Source organism: Dermacentor andersoni, chromosome 3 (genome assembly GCF_023375885.2).
Source record: "Dermacentor andersoni chromosome 3, qqDerAnde1_hic_scaffold, whole genome shotgun sequence".
Lineage (NCBI taxonomy): Eukaryota > Metazoa > Arthropoda > Arachnida > Ixodida > Ixodidae > Dermacentor > Dermacentor andersoni.
This window is the reverse complement of record NC_092816.1, coordinates 51889758-51902671: the sequence shown is the minus strand read 5'-3', so window position 1 is coordinate 51902671 and position 12914 is coordinate 51889758. Positions and strand designations below refer to the sequence as shown.

The window sequence follows — 12914 nt, the reverse complement described above, 5'->3', positions numbered from 1 at the left end:
GAGACACCCAGCATGCCGAAGCTTGTCACGTTTGGAAGCCATTAAGGTAGAGTGAGATGTTTATTCCGGCTTCTTTGCTGCGAGGTCACAACACATGACCATTTGAACGAGGAAGGGGCGACGAGTGAGGAATCCATTGTGAAACCGTGGTCTCAGGCCTTCTTGAATTTCTTTAAAAGGTTGCTCTGCTCGATGGCAGCACGCCGCTTGCGCTGCAAGGCACAGACATGGAAACGGACGACTTTCAGCAAAAGTTTGGCACCGGAGATGTGCATGGTAAATCGCCTGCATCATGGACACTCACTGTAACTAGTACCAGAATGCAGAAAAATAATCGATGCACAATCCAGCGTGCAAAACATTCTTTCATAAGCTTGTATAGCTGTATTAGTATGAGGTCAGCCCTGGCAAGCATGCACCGCTCTGAGGCAAGCTCAACATGAAGTCGCCCTCTTGGCAAAGCCGTGTTTGGAGCACCTTAACCCTGAACTGTGTGCACTTTCTAAAGAGGCACTAAAGGTAGCGTTGCCACCCGTCCTACGTTTTTGCATCTTTTCTGGCTTGCCAAGACTCGTTTCACAGTAAAAGCAGGACTCTCTGGTATTGCAGAAGGTTAGCTTACAATACAACTCAAATTATTCTATCTTTAGTGTACCTTTGAAACACTTGCGTTGTGCCAGTGAACACCACAGTAATGCCAAAAATAATCATGTAGAGGAACCTGCAGAGGGGGTTGCATCTGTTACAAAGTTGAGGCTGCATAACAGCTGACCTTAAAGATGGTCACCTGGAGAGCTGACCTTCACAACAATACACTTTGATATCCTTATTGCATTGGAGCCTCATTTTATAAGCGTGCTGCACGAAGAAGGCTTCATTTTGCAATCAGCCAGCAAATTGTAATGAACCACTGGCCATCCGGGTGCACCATCAGTGCTTCGTACAGAGCTGGTTCATCCGGCATGGTCTGAGACTGTTGAACGATTTGGCTTTGAAATTCCGGTGTCGATGGAGTCGTACCTAGCACCTCCACCAATCGTGAAGGTGTGTGTTCACAGTGTAAGGGAAGGCAGGATAGGCTGAACATGTCGCAGCGGGCCAACCTTGCAAGCAGCGCAAACCAGCCCTATACGAAACGTTGCAGACGCACCTGGTTGACCGGTTCTACTTCTTTGTAACAAAATGCCTATAAACACAAGGCAATGCTGTGGCAAAAGTAACAAGCTATGAAATAAAGAAGGAAGAGTGTGTCAGCCACTCCAAAGATTAAAAAAAAAAGAAAAGAATAGCTTGGCTTGACTTGCGTATTATTCAGTTGACTAGTTACAGTGGCTGCATTTTGATATTAAAAAAAAATACTCAATGCTGTTTTCAATTCGCCTGCCACATTTGCAATGCGCCTGCCACATCTGCAGACCTCGGCACAGCTTTGGAGTGCAAACACAATCATCGCTTTGTTATCCAAATTTAGCAGCTGGCGAAGTCGCAAGCTTTGAAACACTTCTCAAGTTGCTCTCCGATTTCTAATCTTGCATATCAACTGCCACACTTGAACATATCACTTTTCCATCCCACCTGAGGTATTACAAAGGCAATTTCAAAGGTTCGTTAAAGCAGTTGAAACAATGCAGCGGAAAATGTGAAACTTCGAGCTCGGGACTAGACTTGTGCCGTTTTCCAACTTGTTTTCTTCATCTCTTGCCATATCTCATTGGACATGAACACACACTATGGTCTTGCAGAAGTGTGCTTCTCATCGATTACATTTTCAAACCACCTCAAGCATTCCTTCTGACCTTTAGCCACAAGCACAAGGAATGCTATTCAGTCACCGTCATATGCGGCACAGGCATTGCGTAGCATCAAAGATTCATGCCGACTGATGAATAGGATATTGTGCTAGTCAGTAATATCCCCATCACTTGGGGCACTTTAAATCGTGATCGATTTAAATAGTGATTGAACCCAATACACCCAAATATCAGCTTTTGAGATAATAAATATTTTTGTAAATATAATTTATCGAGAGCCATTACTTTACATTGTCCTTACGCTACGTGGGTCTACTCTTGCTGCTCTGCCAGCAGACAATGTCGGTGCAGCACCAAAAATACATTCTGCATAGTTGCCTCTGCATGCTGCCCATTGCTGGTTTTATTATCTATGCAAGTCGAACGTGTACAACACGTCAACTTCGTGCCAACAGTGTGTAGTACCGACTAGCATATATCTCATACAGCAGGCCCTCTTATGTGTTTCCATTGAAAAACGAATTCCTGTAGAAACCATTGATAACTAGCACCAAGGAAAGTATTTGCTTTTTTTTTTTAAATCTGCGGGAATTCTGTTGAGCTCTGGCTTTAGCATGCAACCTTTTCCTCGCCCCCCATTTCTCCTCTCACCACATTTCTCCTCTCACTCCTTCAATACCCTCACATCATTTGTATAATTGCTTTATATGGGATCGGCTCGGTTTACACTGTCTACGAGAATGGCCCACTTTAGGTGCCGAGAAAGTGACTGAGCAGACACACCACAGCCTAAGCAGGAAGGCAAAGAAAGCTTCACTTTTTTTATAAAGAAACTATGTCCTTCAAGCTGTACATTTGTTACAGTGGGCATATTTAGGTACCATTTCTTGTTTCATTGCATAATTCTGTAGAAAAGAGAGTCGTTCACTGGCACATATTTAGGAGTCGCACACATGCTCGTATAAACCGGTTCATTATATACATGTGCCATGCACAGCTGGACGCACGCAATTTCTCCTCCGCTCACCCTTCACAGCACTAGATTTCTTCTCTCACTCCGTTGCAACCCCCTCACCACATGCCCCTAGCTCCTTAACACTGCCTGCAGCACATTTCTTGCATTCCCTTGAAGCACAAGTTCAGTGATTGAAGGGTACAATCAGTGCAAAGAAGCTTTAATAATAATAATAATAATAATAATAATAATAATAATAATAATAATAATAATAATAAATACACGTTGTGTTGTCTTTGTGTCTTCGTTTAGGTTGTACTGAAGTTAACGTGTACAACTTGCACTAATGCACCCGATAATGCATTCCACTAGTCCAGCCTGCACCCCATGCGAAAATATTCACGTGGCATTCACGCAAGCACTTCCCCCTTCGAGCTTCTAGAAGAAGTCTAGTCACTGGGCAGGTATAGAGCTTCCTACATCACAACAAGGCACTCACATTAGGCGTTCCGGGCGTTGCACCGACGTCGAGGATCTCCGAGATGCCCCGTATTGGTGTTTCGGTGGCAGAGCCTCCTCCCGGCTCTGCTACACTCACACCGATGGTGCTGCCAATGCTGGCCCCAATGCCACTGCTGCTTGACGAGCTGGTCAGCGTCGCAATGCCCGTGGCCGCGGCAGTGGCGGCGGCTCGCTCGGGCGCGAGCACCTCGAACTGGTGCCGCAGGGTCTGCAGCTCGTACTCGCACGTGGCCAGAGCAAGTTTGAGCTCGTACAAGAGCACCATGTCGCTGCGCAACTCGTTGAAGTGCTGGCACACCTCGTCGCATGGCGTTGGATTCAGCTCTGCGCAGAAAAGACAACAGCTTGTAGAGAGCTTGGCATTTGGATGTTCCATCTGTGTGCTGGCAAGTTTGTCAGTCAAAAGCAACTCACCGACACCCAGTTCCTGGAGTAGCTGTTCAATGGCCTTTGTCTTCTTCTGGCCCACTGATGCTGGCAGCTTCATCTGGGAATTTACAATGCGCCATGAAGGTCGCTGGCCAGAAGCACCAAATGCAGACGCTGGCCTTCCAGCAGATAGCTTGGCTAAATTTACGTGTGTGTCGCGTGTACTTCCGAGAACAAATTTAATTACAACAGCCTGCAAAGTATAACACGTACAATGCCCTTGTAGTTCTGCACAATCCTCACAGAAAACATCGCACAATGTGTGCCACAAAGAAGAGAACACTTAACATTCGAACGACGATTACTGCTAAAGTACAAGATGAATGATCACTTGTTGATGCACGTAAGTAGATATCCTGCTCAAGAAAGTGCCACATGTTAGTTTTTTACACTTTACTGCAAAAGGAAAGATATATTCGGAACATGTATCAGGCATTCCTCAGTGCAAATTAAGGCCTTAGATGTCCGCGTAATTTGTAGCAAGTGTCACCGCTCAAGTTTACATGAGCACTCATTATGCAAAGCAAGCCTTATGCCCTCACCCTGTGGCTTCGCAGCGACACCCCACAGGCCTTGAAATCCGGAAACCGAATGCCTGCTGACTCCACTGCCTGCAAGAGTGCAAAAATGAAAATGGCAATGCTTGAATATCATGAAATGGACCTGCAAACCAGGCATTAGCTAAGTATACATAAACGGTCACAAGAAACCTTACGGGAGCACACACACACACAAAAAAGAAAAAAAAAAGACGAAAAAATGCCATGAGCAGCAGATAAACGAGAGCACAAATACAGTAAAGCCTAAACATTGTGAAAAATCGGGATAATTCGAACTTGCCATCAGGTCTTGGCCAAGCAGGTGCATTATACAATGGCGTCACCCTCACATTAACTTGGAGGTGTTCTGTCGTGCCAGTGATTATGTATTTAGAGACTCTATGGAGCAAGTTTCTTGCTGCTATAAATAGCTGACTACTCTTAAAGGGCCTCTCACCAGGTCTGGCCTTTTTAAACAAACAAGCACAGTGTATACTTCACGCACTGTACAGTGGTTTGCGCTACGAAAACAGCCAAAATTTCAACCCAAATGCTTCGCTCCTTCCTTCTCGAGGAAGCTCTGCTCCCAGCCAGAGTCAAGGTAACAAGCACAAAGGCCGTGATGTAAAATGCAGTGCTAGCAACGTCACTGCCCATTACATGTGACCCCAGTAAATAATACAATGCGGAATGCGCAACACCGCCGCTGGAAATGTGCTGCACAGAAAAAAGAAGGAAGGAGAAAAAATTCAATGGCGATTTAGCGGTAAATTTGAGAGAAATGCGTTAGCATTACGTTGCACCTCTTTAGCTTTGCAGACCATTTTGAACTTTTTTGCCATTTCATTTCTCACTCGACACATGTCCAGCATGTTCGAGTAGCAAAGCGCGACTAATGGTGGTCTGGAGCAGACCGAGCTGACGGAGCTCCAGTGCCGCCGCGCTTTCCCTTTCCTAAATGCCCATTCACAGCTGTGCTGCTCTCTCTCCCTCTTTCCCAGCTCCGAACGGTTTCTAGACCACCTACGTTCTTCTAAGTTCTCCCGTTGGTAAGCTCTTGTAAGCTCTCCCATCCCCTCTCTACCACTACCATGTGGCCGATTTCACACATCTCAGACAGACTTCACACACATACACTTCTTTCCACTTTGACACTCCTAATGCTAATGCATTAAAATTAAGGCGGGGCTTGTCACGTGAACTTGACGTGGTCCTTCAGCTCCGGTATATCAGAAGGTGAGGAAGGAACGTCACTTGTGGACACCACTCGGGACAGAGGGGAAGAGTGTCTCTGTCGGCAGTCGCGCTTACCTCCTGGCGATATGGTAACAGGGCATTCAATTTTTTCTATCTCCTCCAATAATAAACCGGTTTGAAAAATTCTTTCAGTAAAACAATCCTTAGGTGGTGTTTCTGAACTTATTACATAATATTGTACTCCAGTGCCACTCTGGCCTCTGTATTTTCCTATGATGACATGATGATATCATTCAGCCGCAGGCACTCACCCCATATGCAGCAGGAAGTCACCTTAAAAGCTATCAAAGCGATGATCTGTCAACTTCGCTTAATTTTTATTTTTTTACTTTACAGCCCTTCAAAGGCCAACTGCAATGAAGGTTTTGGTGACACACACGCACACAAACAAAACTAACTTCTCTTAGTGTAGACACAGGAGTAGTGTCAGTGCAAACTTAACGTCTGAAATAAGAGTGGACGCATTGCGAAAAGCTTGCAAACATCGACATCCTGGATACCGAAACTCAAAGGAATGCCATGGAAACGACACAGAACCCACAACATTGAGAACCAGTGCCAGCTGGGTGCCTATGTGTGACTGACAGCAAGATCAGCATGCATGCACATTACCAGGATCTGCGTCATATTCGTTTACCACCAGATAGATGCTTGCGTCATCTGCTAAGGAACCATTGTGCTTAAGTGCCTTGTGAACCTAAGTGCCTATTGATGAAAATGTTAGCCGACTACCAGCCTCACAGCTTTGACAAACTGACTTCAACAGTGCGTACTACTTATTTATGAGCAACATAGCCAAAGCGAAATTTGCTTGTAGTTGGCCTTTAACGACCAGCCGACAGTGCCAGGCAGTCATGCCAGGGACACTTCTGGATGAAAGCTTACCCCCGGCTCGGTGCGACTGCTCTTCTGGATGTTGAGCTTCTTCTTGGGGCCCTTGCGCTCGACACGCCGTGCCTCTGCGCTGTTGTCCGCTGCTGTGATGAGCTTCTGCAGGTCTTGCGTCTTCTTCTCGCGCTCCTTCTTGCGTAGTTCAATCTTGCGCAACTCTCCCAGCAGCGTCTGCTCTTCTTCAACCTGCGGAAGTTACGGACGAAACGAGTCAGTCTAGCAGAGAGGGACACTGAAGAGAGGCACTAACCTCCCCCAACCACATTCTCAAAAGACTGTCAACTTGAAGCTCGCCACCGAGTCGAGCACAGTGCCTGATCAAGAGCTCACGTCGAGAAACATTCTTAAAACCCTCCACCCATGGCGAGCGCCTGCAGTTACATGTCACTTGAATTAACTTACACTAGCCCCAAGCTAAGTGCTTCCTAAATAAAGCTAATGATGCTTGATAAGCATCAATTAAACAGTCTATTCACATCAAATTATATCAACATTTTACAATATCTCTCACCCATAGCAAGCTCTTGTGTTAACACTTCACGTAAATAAATTTTCATTTATGTATTAGGAGAATGTTTTCTTGAGGCCTCTAGAAGTTTATTTAGGTCAACTTTTGTTGTTTCTTCACAAAAAACAACGCATCAGGACTGCCAACAGTACACGTGGCCCGCATATGCATTGGTACTGACAATGTGCTTCCATGCATGGTGCAGGAAGAAAAACGTTAGGACAGGCAAGTCCCGACTGGTACATGTGTAAATAATGGGTGACTGTATAACTCTACATTAACAAAAACAGAGCGGAGAGCACAAATAGATGGCATCTTGGGATGAAACTTAAGTTTATAGCAGCGAGTTCAGTCTTTTGAGCGGAAAGACACATGGGTCAGTTCGCCTCTCAGTAACCAGATGACGCCACTAAGCAGCATGCTCCCAGTTGCCCGAGATGTTCACTTCTTTCTAAATGCATCTTGCTTCCCGATGCAGGCTAAGAATTTAACTGGCAATCAAAACCGAATGCAAAGCAATGATAATCAAACCGAAGCAAGATATAGAGCTGACAAGAATTTTCTGTCAGCAGACCAACCCACCTGCTCTGTAGTGCGATCATACAACTTCAGCAACTGCTCCTTGCGACGGCGTTCATGGTCAGCGTCAAAAGCACGGCCTTTGGGTTCTTGCCCGGGGGGCGCCCTGACACGGGCCAAGGTCTTGGTTTGAACAGGTGAGAGAAAATGAGACATGCATGAGAAAAAGCAAACTTAAAACAGTAATTTTCGGCTGGAATATCTTGGTGACCATAACAAAATAAATTTTATGCCTCAACAATGCGAAGGGAGCTAGAAATGAAGGACAATCCCTGCACTGTGAAGTGAATCACAGAGGATAGGTCATTTATCTTGTGAGCAAAGGGGGAGGACTACTAAATCCATCTGATTACTTGTGATGTGCAGATTTGAGTTTTGCATGTGAATACGTATAAGTAGCTATTGTGTTGAATACATTATCTGGCGAAATGCTATTAGGTTTTGCAAACATTCAAAAATTTGAAGCAGCCTGTCACAACTGTCGGTGCAGAGCATGTCTGTAGAGACGGTTTTGTTTTATAGGCTCTATGATCAGCGTCCTCACTGCTCTTCTTTGACGAAGCGTGGTGAAGCTTTACCACAATGCAAAACTTATTTATAGCCAAATTTTGCCTGTAAGTAAAGCTTCACGACAACGCATGCTGTGCCTAATAAGTGCAGCTTATTAGAAGCGAATGTATTTATAGGCGTACCTTGTCTTAAAATGCAGCTTCACAGTAATAGAAATTTTGCCTGCAGGTGTGACTTCACAGCAATAAACTTAACATTACCACTAAGCTGCAATTACAGTCGAAGTTACTTTTTATTTTGTGCTTGCATTTTATGAAGTTTCAGCACAGGTCACACGCACGGAAAAGCTACTTCTTCGGCAGTTCCAGACTACTGGAACAAACTATGAAGATCAGCGGGGCACAATGGGGCAAGTGTGCCTACCTGGCAGATGCCGTAGTACCGCTCTTTGAGGTCTTCTATAGAGCGTCCCGTGGGGAAGCGCGTTCTATCCCAACGGTCCTTCACGATCAGGAACCGCTGGTCGAAACGTCGGCACAGCTCGAGCAGGTGGTCCGTCTCGGCCCGACTCCACTGTGCGCTCGCCAGGTGCTGCTGGTACTCGGCTTCCGTGTAGGTCGGCACTGGTACCTGCTGCTCGGTCAGATTGTCGTTGATTTTTACCACTGTGCTCTCAAGAACCCATCGTTTGAACACAAACATTGTTTTTGCAAGCGAGCGTGCCTTAGTGGGATATTGAGAAATCGCTGCAAGGGTTTCACAAAATAACAAAAAAAAAGTTTTGAGCCGTAATGCTACTTGCCTTGTTGAACTTTGCAAAGGGGTACTCCTTGCCTTCGTCGGCCAATCTCCGCCAGTGGCTCAGCATCACGCCATCCTGTACGGACATGTAACGACCTGTTACAAACCAAGGTTAAACTAACAGTGCAGGCCAGCTAGAACACGCAACTACAAAGGAGACACCATGCTCATGAGCAGTGAACAAACTGCTTGCTGCTTAAGGATCGATACAATATCCTTTTGAATAATAATCAGTCACTTTTACTATGCTTGAGAAACTGTCATAATACTACATAATGTGCACAAGGCACACATTACTAGCACATTTCCCTTGTAGCTACAAAAAAAAGCTTAGGTTTTTCTTAGACAGATACGTGACACGGGACTCACTTGGAAGAGCAGGCTCACTAACACACCACCTCAAAGTTGCGTGTCCTTGCATAGTAAGCACAAAAGCAAGCTATAATTTCACTCTCAATAGGGGCAATCAGGTAATTGTAGTTAACCAGTGCTTAACAGACGGGATGATGAAAGAAAGGCACTAAATGAATGCTGGAACTTCGACTGATGTTTACTACGGAGCAGCGCCATGAGACACATGCACAAAAATGACTTGCGTAGAAAAGGGAAACACCGCAGGTTTGCGGACATGACTGTCTGGCAAGATATTGCTGTTAAGCACATGACACATGTTCATTCAGGTACGTAGTCTCTTTCTCTACTCTGGCAACAGATGCGGTGCTGATGCACTTATAAACATCTTCTTGAATGCGAAACGTACTAAGTGATTTGCTTGTGACATGAGCTTCAAAGGCACCGGCAAAAGCTTCGTAGCTTAACTATGATGCACCTTCATGATTAAACTTTCTCCAGCTTTCCTTTTAAACTGACTATGCAATGGTGATATTCCACAACCCATTAAGAAAGAATCCCAAACAGATGACATCATTGCAGAGCATTCCACCGCAATGCTCTTTAGAGTGCTGCCATTAGGATATTAAAATCAATCATCCAATCCTTTTCCCTTCCCTTCTCTGTTCCTAGATTCCTCAATTATGTATGTTTAGCAAGAAGCTAGTGCTCCAGAGGCCAAATTGTAGGCCCTTCCATCAATACACAACCTCCTTTCACTCATGAAAGAAAAAAAAAAAAAATTTGGAGTGAGATAAATGTAGCACTGTTTTAACTCCTTGTCGGATATATTGTGAAAAGCAGAATGAATCACAAGGAGAAAGTAACACACCTTGCGGGCCGGGTTGTTAAACGGCATCCAGCGCCATGGCCGGACACGCCGGATTCCAAGCTTGGCTTTGTTGCGCTTGTAGCCTTGGCTGCTGTCAGTCGGCAGCAGAGGTGGGTTGTCTCTGAGCAGAAAAGCCACAACCAAAGTTTCTCATGGCCGTGCAAAAAGCTTCGCTTTCTACTCGAAGCATGGCAAAAAGCATGGCTTTCTACTGAAAACCTTGGCCTGCTACCTGGCAGGGGATATGTCACAAGCTAAGATAGAATGTTCCTTCCGAAACAGACACATGGCACTGCTAAGAAAATGAAATGTCCATAACATATCACTGCTTGCTGCTGGGGTAGTTGATTCATAGGTGGTGGATTCATAGGTGGTGGATTCATAGGTGGATTCATAGGTGGTAGTTTTTCAGTCGTTTCTTCATATGGTATGGTACATAATACATTTTGAGGGCAAGGCATTGTGCCAGAACCATGCATATGTTTTGGAAAGCCATGCCAAGAGAATGCTGGCATTTGCTTCCCCTGTAATGACTTCACAAACAAGCTTAACTTGAATTATCTTGCGAGTTACTTCCATAAAGTGGGTGATACTCTAACTGAGCCTAAATTATTATGTTATTTGGTAAGTTATTTTTCCACAGCAGACGATGCTCACAACATGACTTGCTGCTGTTGCAGTAAATCGTATCATAAGTGGACAGATCAACTAATATGGTGTGGCACCCTGTTCATACCGTGCATCGGAGAAAAGAAGGGCATAGAGCTCCCGATGCATCCCTTCAGGTCGCTTGAAGGTGGCCTCTATGAGCTTCCGCTTCTGCATAAGCTTGTTCTGCGCCATATATGGTCAGGGAAGGAAAGAAGTGTCACAGTGATACAACAGTGGAGGCAACGCAATAACAGCCGGTCAACTGTGAAAGACGGAAAAGGTTACGAGAAACGAAGTAAGAGGCCATGTGTAGTGCTTACTTTTCGAGCATCTGTGCCCAGGATGCTTTCCTTGCTGACTTCTGGAGTGTTGGGACGTTCCACGTCCAATATGTCCAGGACGTCACTCATCTTGAGGCCTGCAGTTGCATACCTCGTGAGCTTTGCGCAAAGCGTATTTGTACACGTACAAATTAACCGTGATGTGAAATACGGGCAAAATGACAGAACACGGGCACCAACGAGAAAGTAATACAATGACTGCAAGCGTACATTTAAAATGCTAGACCGTGCTATGTTTACGTTCACTAGTCTTTCCTATTATGAAGGATTACTGCCCGTCCTGCATGCGCTGCCTTTGGTTTCGCTGGACGTACACAAAAAGACGGCTTCAGAAAACTAGCAATTTCTTTAGGCGTTCCTTTAGAACCGGGATTCGCTTGTTTACACCTTGATTATCAAGTATACTTGTCCACTCAGACAAAATGAGAACACGTAAAAATAAGAGCTCTTACGTGGACGAAGCTTCATACAAAAATACGCGAGTAAACGTTCTACTATACTCCAAATTAAAAAAAAAAAAGGAATGTAAACGTAGCTAGATCGCCTTAAGGCCCCGCTAAATGTTTGTTCCACGTATACAATCCTGTTGCAACGATTATACGATGGACATTAAAGGCAGGGGATATAGTACGTACTTCTTGAGTTGGAGAGCAAGAAGCAAACAAGCAGAAGTTGAACGCGCTTCTCGGTAGTCAGTCAATCATTGCTCGCAGAGCGTTGTTTACACAGCAGTTTTCGAACCTTGTGCGGGTTTCAGGTACCTTTACGATATATCTATGATATTTCCATAATATTGAAATACACGCGTGTCGTTTACGGCCGAGTAACTTTCGGGCTGCACTCCGTGTATGGAGCACTGCTTCCGTGCGCGCATCCGGCACTCACACGGCGATCTGCGGCGACTTCTAATGACGGTAAGCTGTAGAAGTAATTCTTACCTTTCGGTGAGTCAGAAAATCTTTACACAAAGCGCAAGGACGACGACTTCAAATCGGTGCTGCGGTCACTCAGTCAGCAAAGGAGCATACAAACATCACGTTTCTGACGTTTCCTACTGTCCAAGCTAGAAACTTCGCCACTTCGCGTCAAACCTGTGCTAAGCTATTTCGACGTCGAGATCGCTATTTCGACGGATAACACGCCAGAACAGCAAAATAAGCTAAATTTATTAACGATTGCCTAAAAATAAATGACGTGGTTTTTATGCAAAAAAAAGTAAAACGTCATAGATAAATTACTTTCGTTAGTTCCACGCTCAATCAAGAACATGAGCGCCATTTGTTAATTCTTTTAGTTCTCAGGCGCTCTCAACGCCTACACAAATGCCAACCAAGCGCCGCGAGACTATTTTTGGTGAACTAAACTAACGGATCACAGTAACAAAGCATAGGGCAGATCAAAAAGATACTTTCGCTGCATAGGTGTTCTGTGGTTGAACGACTCAAACGCCGAGTTGATTCTTTATTCTATGCTGTACTCCTAGACAGCGCTCCAGCCATAGAGTTTCATATTAGTATACTATTTAGAAACTCTATGGCTCCAGCCATCGCAAATCCAAGAGTGGTAATAACCATAGAGTTTCTCTGGTTTCTCTATGGTGGTAACACATCATTGGACTTAGCAGCGAAGATATTGTGAGGTTTCAGTCTTTCTGAGAAAGTGAAAATCTTGCAGCGGTTTGGTGCGTCCTTGCCAGAAAGTCCGAAGTAACCAACATGTGTATAAATACTTTCTAGTGTCTCCACAACCATCTAGAGGGAGGCAAAGAACAGTCTTTTGTAAAATGCACAGAAATCTGCTACCTACATGGTACTCTACACAGGGAACAGGTTCGGGGACAGAAACCAAGTAGGGGGAGGAAGGAATAGAAAAGAAAAAAAAGAAAGGAAAATATTGTGTCTAGTTGAGACAAATGTAATAGAATAAATACCTATGCTTTAATTTAAGACAATGTCTTG

At 44.8% G+C, this 12914-nt stretch overlaps 1 protein-coding gene across 1 annotated transcript; it reads right to left on the bottom strand.

The window, feature by feature from the left end:
* Positions 1-41: 41 nt before the first annotated feature.
* Positions 42-12056, bottom strand: DMAP1 (DNA methyltransferase 1 associated protein 1). The gene is made up of 12 exons (XM_050196355.3): positions 11895-12056; positions 10936-11033; positions 10701-10798; positions 9965-10085; positions 8744-8818; positions 8365-8574; positions 7435-7554; positions 6339-6530; positions 4200-4268; positions 3643-3715; positions 3206-3552; positions 42-212 (listed from the first exon to the last, which is right to left on the bottom strand). The coding sequence occupies exons 2-12, from the start codon at positions 11023-11025 to the stop codon at positions 153-155; spliced, it is 1455 nt and encodes a 484-aa protein (XP_050052312.1). The 5' UTR covers positions 11026-11033; positions 11895-12056; the 3' UTR covers positions 42-152.
* Positions 12057-12914: the final 858 nt, after the last annotated feature.

Bases quoted from the DNA above. Each gene is read 5' to 3' on its own strand.
- DMAP1 (XM_050196355.3), bottom strand. From the start codon at position 11,025: ATGAGTGACGTCCTGGACATATTGGACGTGGAACGTCCCAACACTCCA. The intron at 10,086-10,700 runs GTATGAACAGGG...TTTTCTGCTCAG, and splicing joins CTTCTTTTCTCCGATGCACG to AGACAACCCACCTCTGCTGC. The intron at 213-3,205 runs GTGAGTGCCTTG...TGTGCCTTGCAG, and splicing joins CAACGCCCGGAACGCCTAAT to CGCAAGCGGCGTGCTGCCAT.